The 10,887-nt window shown below is 27.8% G+C and overlaps 1 protein-coding gene across 2 annotated transcripts in view; it reads right to left on the reverse strand.

Moving 5' to 3' along the window:
• The window catches only part of LOC111032205 (protein unc-80 homolog), a 43,694-nt gene extending 34,445 nt beyond the window's left edge, over positions 1–9,249 (reverse strand). For both annotated transcript variants that reach the window (XM_022312453.1, XM_022312452.1), the window contains exons 1-3: positions 8,940–9,249; positions 6,730–6,778; positions 5,774–5,800 (exon numbers count right to left, since the gene is read on the reverse strand). In XM_022312453.1, the coding sequence (XP_022168145.1) occupies positions 5,774–5,800; positions 6,730–6,778; positions 8,940–9,034 (171 nt within the window). In that variant the 5' untranslated portion in view covers positions 9,035–9,249. The remainder of the gene's footprint in view (positions 1–5,773; positions 5,801–6,729; positions 6,779–8,939) is intronic.
• Between the last annotated feature and the right edge of the window lie 1,638 nt (positions 9,250–10,887).

Consider the following 10,887-nt stretch of genomic DNA (forward strand, 5'->3'; position numbering starts at 1 on the left):
CAAAGAATAACGATTTTATTTATTTTGATAATGATTAATAATGTTAATTTTGGGTACTTGAAACTTTTATGATATATATATTATTATATTTTATACACCCTATGCGACATTCAAATACAATTTTTCTGGAAAAAATTAATTTAACCTACTGTAATACGAATGCCTAATAGAAAAATAATTTACTTAAATAACAATAGTATCATGAGATATACTTAGTATTATTACCTATAGGCTATGAAGGTTGACAGACTGTTTTCGCTCAGAATCGTTTTTCTAATGCAATACGATTTTTTTCAAATTTAACACATTCATTACTGTGACTCCTTTAGACACCAGGTATGGCAGAGCGTTAATTACATTCCCACCTCTTTTAACTTATAATATTCTAAGGTTACAACTCAAAACATGCTATTATCACTTATAGTTTTTTCAGCAAAGACACTTTTATGCAGGGGTTGAAATCTTTATTTATAACATTTAAAAGAAAATAATGAAAGAAAATAAACGAAATCAATTAACTAAAAACGAAAAAAATTCGAATATCATTAATCATAATTAATGATTAAAAATAATCAATAAACGTACATGTAACACAAAATAATTGAAAATATTTAACGTTATTCGAAATAACGTTTGTGCTTATTTCTTTAAGTCAAACTTAACAAAAATATTGTTTTTAAATATCGAAGTGTTTTAATAACTTATAGTATACATATTATATAAAAGTGTATTAATATTGTATTAAATAAAATATTAGTTTATTTTTTCTTAACTTTGGTTCGGTTTTGTGTACCTACTAAATACTTATATAAAAATATTATTATGCCATTTCAAATTGTATTATGGTTATAAATATTTTTTCTTAATAAAATCTATTATTTCATATTTCATACATGCCATAATATTTAAGCAATATTTGACACCTAAACTAACATTAACTAACCAGTTATAACTACTAGCTAAAAACTCTAGAATGATTCCTATCCTTGACTAAAAGTTCTACTAATTTGATAGTTCCTTCATAACAGTGTTATTCATTACCTACCTTTACCGCAAACGACAGTATAACTAATTCAAAAAAAAATTAAATGTACAACAGTAAACAAAAATTAAAATAACGTTTAAAAATATAACAACGATAAACGGAAAAAAACAAATAATGTTTAAAAGTATAAATTGTGTAATGATACATTATTTTTTTAAATTTAAGCCCTGCTTCTATGTTTACTTGGTTAATGTATAGTAAAAAAAATGAATATGAATTCAAAAAATAAAAAAAAACTGAACTTCTAATTTTTCAACTCAAACCTAGCTTCAATCCAATTTAAGTCAAAATGTTGTGCTATTTAATAAAGTCTTTTGTGCCAGTTTGTGTACAGTTTTGCATGAAAAGTTAGTAACAAGAATAATCTATTTCAGTGGTATTTTTTCCAAAACGTAATTCTACAAAATTTCAAAAATAATAAAATTAATTTTTAGAATAACATATGATGCTTTGATAAAAATTGATTGTTTTTCACGACTTTTAGTGATATTAAAATCACAATAGTTAATAACATGTTACTAAATTAAGGTGGACAATTTTGTATTCTTTTTCAAGATAAAATTTGCCCTGGTTTGATAAAATAATTTTTTCAACTTAATTATTAATGTGAATAATAACTTGAATGGCATATTGTTTATATGCCAATATTAGATTTTGTATTAAATTTTGTTCCATCCTATACTTATAACATGGTCAATAACACGTTTTAAAAAAAACACTCCTTCAAACCTATTTTAACCTACAAAATATTACAGAAATAGCAGAATTGATGTTTTTTAATTTGAATATATTCGTAAAACTCGATTTAAAAAAAAAAATATCAATACCACGTTTTGGATTGCAACAACCAAACAATTTTCTAAATATTATAACTTATGGGTAATAATTATTATAACACCCTGAAATTGATGTATTTTCTTTATTTTTTTGTCTTGCTTTAATTATTAGGTTACTTTTCACTATGGAAAATTGATTCATGAAATTTAGGATGTAGTCATTCGATTAAACTATTCTGATGGTTTTTTTTACTAATTTGTACTTTTAAAAGGAATTGTGTGCCTTACAAAGTTACAAGTAACAAATTACAGTTATTTCTGATTTTATTTGAAGCAATAAATATATTGGCTTCGTGTTGTAGCGATGGTTTTTTTTATAAATTTAGTAACTCCCCTCTTGCTCTTGGCTGTGTTTGTTTATAAGTATATCTACAATAAAATGGTTAAAAATATATTGTGTTACAATATGGCATATGATTTTATATAAATTGGTTTTTAAAATAAAGTATATTTTTTTTAGTCAATTAAAGTTGTTGACTGTTATATTTCATAACATTACCCTCTTGGAACTTTCTGGCTTCGCACCTGTAGTGGTTTTACAATGATGCGTTTTTGTTTATTTATATTTTGTTTTTTTGAGTGACGTCACATTTGAAGGCAATAAAAACATTTCAAAATTCGATTTTAAGAATGGCTTGTTTGGCCATGTTAGAATTCTAGAGAGTAAAAGTAAAAATACTCAAAATAATAAAAAAAAAACAAATTATTGAAACGTGGGGTAAAACGGCGACACTAAGATTTTCATAGGTATGACTAATTTATTTATTTTTTGGGAAATTATTTTAATATAATTCAAATATATGATTGTCGCAGTGTGTAAATTAATATTATTATGAGTCAATTACAAGAACATTAATTTTGAGTTCCTGAGAAATAAAATAGTAAAAAGTGTATTTTACTAAATGTCGACCTATATATGGGGTAAGATGTGGTACAGGTAAATATTAATGTATACCATAATATACTAATAACTGAAAAATATAAAATAAAGAATAAATTCTTTTATTAATAACCACTTTCTTTTAAATTTATTAAACATTTTTATTATAAAAATGTTATGTAAATACATTTCAAAATTGTATATTAACAATAATTAAAAACCGTTTTGACTAAATTTCATTTTTACTTTTCGACGAATATCAGTGCACGTAATTACATGTTAACAGGTGAAATTTCTCAAAAGTCTTAGGGCTATATATGGGTACGTACTTAAAAATAAAATAACTTTTAATCAAATTTTATAAAAAAAATTAACTAAAAAAAATATGGATAGTTTTACCTAATGTAGTGCGACTTGAAATTGTTCGTTATTATGATAAGTACCCATCATTATTTTCTTGATTAAAATATTAACATTAATTTTAGGTATTTGTATATGACCTTATGAACACAGTTCTACGGAACATGTATAATTTATATATATATATTGTTTATTAGTTGATAAGTATGATTATGTAATAATATATGCTATATTTTTGTCAAAAAAACAAAAATACAAACATACAAACATACCATATAACTTATAAAAACATAAATTACTTATAATAGTTATAAACTATACAACGGTGTGTCTAACACACCGGCCTCTGCTCAGAATTTATTGTTTTTAGTGTACAGTTATTTATTGTTGAATTCAAATTTAACACATATCCATTACTGTGACCTACTCAATGTTTTTGATACATTTAAAGCCTACAAATATACCTACATCAAAATGATTTCAAAGTATTTTATTTACTATTATTTGGATATTTACCAACTTTTTATACTTTCTAAGCCTCTACGGGTGTCTATTGTTTTTTTTGGAAATTTTTACGTAGTATACTAATATACTATACATAATTATTAATTTAAATTATATTGTATAATATGTTATTTAATTATACACATCCTCTTTCCTTTTAAAATATTTAAAAATGCAAGTATTAAAAAAAAAGTTTACGTGTAAAATATAATTAATTTTAATACTATACATATTTATTAGTTTATTTAACTTGGAAAAGTATTATTCAAAACAAATAACAATGTACAATAATTATTTAATTGAATCATTTTTATCGTAAAATAAATATTTTAAGTAATTTCATTGTGTACTTTTAAGACATTTTTAGACATTGCAATGAAATTTTAAATTTTTTGTGCTTTTTTAAAACGTTTTTCGGTAATCGTGTAAGATGGCACCAGAGTCACAGAGTAGTTACCGGAGGTTTAAATTGACTGCACAAAAAACAATGAAAGAACATTCCTAGTGCACTAAAAAATAATGACAATTCTTTAAAAATTCCAAGATATATACAAAAGTATAATAAATAACATTTATTTATTCAGAATTTTCATGTTTGGAACCAAATTGTATCTCATTTATTTTGAATTCATAATGAAATTCGTCTATACATAATAATAATTATAATAATTCGTGTATGCGTCATTAAAATCACAAGCCGGGCAATGACTTAACATTTGCATGGTGACGTTAAAATGAATTAGCATCAATAATTTGAATTTGTATTCCCTCATCTTATCTTAGTACTTAGACTATAGTTCATTATAAATGAAATATAAGTATAACATAATTCATTTTCTTCATTTTCCTTAATTTCAACAATTATTGTATTGAAAGATTGATGAATATGTTGTTTTAATTAAAGTTTAATAAGCCCGTGTATTATTTATTTTTAAGGCATAATAATGCTATGTAAATTAGTTGTTACTTGTTCTATGGCAATGATTATACCAATAACAAATTATTAGTATTTATATTTATAAAGTATGTGATTAATTGTTTAAACCACAAGGCTGATAATTGATATTCGAATAAATAAAATATAATAAAGCCCGACATGGTGCGTTGGTGCTGGAATGGTTAGAATTATAATATAATATAGTGAACACACACGTTTAACGAAAAAAAGACACTTTAATAGTGTCACGTAAACGGTCTTAGCCCGGACCATCATCAACGCCAGCGGCCAAACTAGAAGGTTGTGGACTGTGGTGATAATAACCGTAACAGGAAAAAATGCGGGAAATTACCTCTTCAAACTATCATCTAGATTTTCGACCTTTAAAAGTGCAACAAGAAATTATTTGAACACCACTCTAACTTGAAAAAGTGCTTACAGGAAATGATAATAAGGACAATAATAGTACTAGTATTATTATATTTTATTATCACTGTATCTAAGGACTAAGACTAACACATTTTTCGCATCACTTAGAATCTAGTAATATTGCTAATTAAAAATAGTTAATCTAACCTATAAATAGTGATACTACATTAAAAATGCTAGTACCTATCCCCATTTATTAAAAATAAATATTTTTAAAAATGCCTAATAAAATAAACAATTTACCAATATTTTAAAATGTAAACCTGTAACCCAACTTTTGTATTATCATTTTTATTTTTTTATTATTAAAAACAGACAATAGAATATAATTTCTATTAACGAATATAACTAAATTATAAGTTATATGAATAATACAATTCTTGCTTACTTTTTAATTTTGATGTCATTTTTTAATTGTCTTAAGGTCATCAACTGCCAAGCCTTAGTAATAGCTATTACCAAATTATAATAAGAAGAAATAGCCCTAATAGTTATCAAATTATATATTGATCAATAATTTGGGAATTATTGATTTAATTAATTATTATTGTATGCAATATTATTTTCCACCAAAAAAACAAAATTGGTAATTGATGGATGATGCGTTTATAGTTAAGTACCTATATAATATTCTATAATAGGAAATAAGAGATATACGTGTCCATCAAATATTCATTATTTAAGCTATTATTTGTTTGAAGTTTTTTTTTTTTGAAAAAGGAAAAATAAAAATTTTAATATTTGTAAAATTACCATAATATAGATTAATAAAAAAAACTTACGTGATGTCCAGCTGTATGTTGACAGAACTATATGGTATGACAGCACAAAAAATAAACATATTTGTATTAAGTTATTTAATTAAGTATATTAATAACAATAACATAGTATTATATATTATTATTATTTAATGATGAGAAAATATGGAAAATTGGTACAGCGTGTTCTGCATCTCATTGATACATATTATAAACCTACTAACTAATAATCAGAATTAAATATTATATGCATGAAACTATAATACATTCAAATATACCTAATTCACTCTAAAATGTACAACAAAGCAAATATGTTTTAATCATATTTTAGGTAAATATCCCTAAGATGTCCTGTGTATATAATATTAAGTAGTTCATACTTATCTTACTCAAATTACTATACCGTGCATTTAAGTTTGTATATTTTAGTTTTACTTATGCAATATACTGCTGTGAAGAGATATTTTAGATTAAACGATTTGAATCAAAGGTTTACTTATGTAATTCCTTTGTAAGTTGGTAGCAATAATAGTTTTAAACAATACTTAGGTTACTACCTTCATATAGGTACATTAATACACGCGACTAATGAAATAAAATATGTTGGTAACAATATAACGATATATACCTACCTAATGTATGTGTATAATAATAATGAATATCTGGAAATTATATCCAAAAACAATTATTAACTTTAGACTTTAATAGTAGCATATGCCAGGTATTTATCATTTAATATTTTTTCTGTAATCTATAGTAATAATATAGGTACACCATGTGCCTAATATAAATTTAATTTTTTTAATTATTTAACCTCTAAAATTAATTTCAAAATGAATGTACCAGGGTTGTTGAAAAAATATAAGACAATTGTTCTGCACACAATTTGCTGTACCAAAATTCCAATACAACTTATTTTTCGGAATATTTTATATTTGTATACATAAATAATATTGAGTATGTATACAAAATGTTCTTACCAAACACGAGTTTTCATGTAGTTTACCAACTTTAGGTCGAATGAACGCACTACAAAATACATACAATATTAATGAATAATAAGAATATGCAATAAAGTATAAATGAATAGCAATATTGGAATTATTACAGGTTTTAATATAAACTATTTATAATAATAAAATTAATAAATTCTACAAATGTAATATTTTTAAAATTACTCTCGTACATAGATAAGCCTTAACTTTGAGCTCATAGCTGCAAATCTATTGAAGTAACTACCTATTAGATATAATGTATCTATACGTGTTTTAGAATTGCTCGTAATTTTTTATGTGGACATCGTAAATAATCATGGTTGACATTAAATAATGCCGCTGAGTATAATGTACGATAATATATTTTATAAAAACACGATTGTAATGTTCAAAATAATTATTTCTGGTATTTTAGTATTAGGTATTTTAATACTATTTGAAAGTATTTTGAAGGCATTTAAAAATTAAAATACATCTTCATGATAGTATTGAAATATATAATTTTACAAGATAGGTACTTTTTCTGATTTGTATTGATATACTTGTTGCAGGAGTTAATTTTAAATTTAATTAAATGCGCATGTTCAGAAAGTAAGTTTAAAAAGTATTAATCTTTAACATAATAAAATATTTTCGAACACATTTAAGGAGACGCCGCACACATAATTTTAAAGTGGTTTAGTAAAAACAATTTTAAGAAGAATTTAAAAACTTACTCAAAGTAATTTACAATTAATTACTGCATACTGTACAGTTAGACAAAACTTTATAAAAAACAGTTACCGAAGAGAAAAATCTGAAAAGGCTACAATATATTTAGGTGAGAAACCAAAGTTTCATGAATAAAAATAACTTTAACTGTACATTAGGGCACTGGGCAATATCGTTTTTATTTTTTCGATATTGCTTACCAAAAAAAAGTTTGAATACATAAAACTGACTGGTTTTATCATATTTTTTATATTAATGTTATCGAAAAAATTGAATAATCTTACTCCGACAAAGCCTTTATTTTTAACTGTGAACATTTGGTTAATACCCAAAAATATACCCTAGTAGTTTTTGCCGTAACAAAACGGTTTTGACAAAAAATATATGGGCGTCAAGCGCCCTAATGATATCATTTTTTTTTTTGTGCGGAAAATATTAAATAACATTCAGTACTATTCGAAAAAAATCAATTACCTATAAGTACTAATAAATTAATATAATATATAATATAAATTAATTTAATAAGTGAAAATCAATCGAGATGAGTAACTGGGAAATACAATCAGATTAAATAATTTGTAACAAGTTGGTATATACGCTCGATGATAGTAATACTACTAATACTAAATATTATGAAATGCCGAGATTTAACCCGATACCCCCTAGCTTTTGTTGTCATTTCTTGTTTGCACTAATATGATTATAGAAACCATCACACTTATCGCAAATGAAATCAGAGATCCGGAAAAATATTATATATGTTTAATTATGACTATATAGACACTACGAGTTTCCGGGTTCGGCTAACACTGACCTATCTACACTCGAACCGTGGTCCGCTGGTTTAAAACGAGACTGTCATTATTAATAAACTCACATTCAGTGGCAATAGTGGCATACATAAAATATAAATACATAATCATATAAATGTTAAATACGTCAATCTTCATTTAATATTACTACAATGCCATAGTATTATTAACATCCCCTAGAGCCCTAATAATACAATAAGTCACGAAAATGAATTATCTTGATATTTTCATGGGTGTCTCTCAGAGTATGGGAAGGTGGAATCACCTATCCCCCCCAATACTTTGTTACTTTTTTAAAATATCATTATTTTTATTTTTTACATTTCTGTAACTCGATTTTTTTTTGTATACATTAATATTAACAACAATGTTCATGAAATATGCTTATATATGTACCTACCAATAATACGATTTATGATTATCTTTCAATGCATTTATATTATGTCTTGTCGACTCAATATGTGATTGAAATTGTTTATCTTTAACCTCTTAAAATATGCCTACACTGCAGGTACAGATATGTACATTTTATAGTATGAAATTTAAAACTATACGCAGATACTGAATATAAGTACCACAATAAACCTTTGGTTTTCGACTACTCCTCCGACAAATCGGCCAAAAGGGTTCTCCCACGTGATACAGCAGGTGACATAAAATGTAAGCACTCACCTGGTCAAACCCCAAAAGAAATTTTGGAGGTTGATGGGGACGGTCAGGTCGTTGGCCGTGGTCAAGTCATTCCAATTCAACGGATTGTTTTCCATGGTTGCGTATAAAAATAATGTAACGATAATAACGAAGACAGCGACAACGAGATGATTGTGATGATTGTGATGATTACGATGATGATGATGATGATGATGATGATGATGATGATGTTGATGGCGATCTATGAGTGTGCTTGATCGAGATCAGTCTTCGGCTCCTTCGACGTCGTCTTCGCGGCCCTAGCCGTCTCCGTCGTCGGCGTCGCTGTGATGTGCGGCTGACAGTCTCGGCGTCGGCGGTGCGCCTTTCGCGCATCGCCCGCCGGACAGTTCAATGTGCCGCGGGTACGTGGACCGACGGGATGGCAGGACAGCGACGCATCGGTGGACCGCGCGTCGCAAAGACGGGCGGTGGTCACACGTGCTGGTATCGTGCGGCTGTGGATCAAAATACGACGATAAATAATGGGTAACCGGAGCGGTAATACGTGCACGGTATTACGGTTGCGGTGACGTTGCAGGTGTGCGATGGTATTAAAAATGTTAGTGTTTAATAATAAATAATATTATAATATTATCATAATATCGTAACGAATATATCTCGACCGGAGCGCGGTGGTGGCGATCGATAACCGTTCGGCGACGACGACTGGAAGCACGGCCGTTGCGTTGCGTTTTGCGCGGACGGTGGCGTCGCGACGAGGAGTCGCCGACGACGACGACGACGACGACGACGACGCCGGCGCCGGCGCGCCTGCATCCACCCGTTCCCTCCCTGATCTATGGAATACACCGCCGTTCACGACTACCCTCACCGCCGCCGACGCCGCCACCGGTGCCACGGCGAAGGATTAAAAAATATATTATATTTTTACGGCCCCCTCCTCCCCCGAAAACTTCTATATGTATACGAAACGGTCTCTCAGACGATTATGTCAGGCGATTTCCACGACACTTCCCGGTCGCGTGTGGTTAATCATTTTTTCACACTGACTGCACAGTACAGCGAAATGTAATACGATTCCTTAGCTCAGAGTTCCATTCCGATCATGACATGTTACGAAGTATGAAAAACGGCAAAAATCGAGTCCAAATAACGAATTTCCGAACAAATTACGAGGAAAACGCAAAAATGGTTTTATTATGTAACTCCACACTTTCGTTCTTAGGAGTAGTTTAACCTAGACTTATACGCATTTCATTTTAAGAACGTATTTTAATTAATTATTTAGTCTATTTTGAATCTTTCGAGCCAGAATTATATAAATCAACTTTAAAACTATATTTTTTACCCATCAAAATTTTCCATACGAGATTTTTTCCTAATTTCAAGTCAGATATTTTCTTTTTAAGAATTATAAATTTAAAATGTAGGCACAGAATAAAATCTCTTTTTAAAATTACGGTCGGTGTAAGACAATTTTGAAAATTATTTTATAAACTATTATTATAAATTATTATCATCATCAATTATGTTTAAGTGGAACTCGCATACTATTTTTTCATTTATGTAAATACCTACATTTAACTTATCATAATAGGCATCGTGAGGTGATAACTAGGTTAAGTTAATAATGTTTATATCAAATAAATACCTATATAGTATATAGTATATACTAATAAATATTTTATTCTTTCAAATATTAAATAAATATTACAATGCTGTAAACGATTAACGTCAAAGAACGATAAAAGTTAAGTGTGTCTTCGTTCGCCATGGTTTTCCCAGTTGGAATGCGTTTATCCCCTTATCGGTTATCGAGCATAATATGATACACTGGTGCTTACTAGTATACATAGGCGCCAAAAAGGGCCAAAAAGGGTAAGCTGGAGAAATCGCGGAACAGTTTTTTGAATTGAGTAGGTTTATAGTAAGATAAATTACTATAATTCAACAAATTGAAAGTGGC

Source organism: Myzus persicae, unplaced genomic scaffold, assembly GCF_001856785.1.
Source record: "Myzus persicae strain clone G006 unplaced genomic scaffold, MPER_G0061.0, whole genome shotgun sequence".
In the NCBI taxonomy this organism is placed as follows: domain Eukaryota; kingdom Metazoa; phylum Arthropoda; class Insecta; order Hemiptera; family Aphididae; genus Myzus; species Myzus persicae.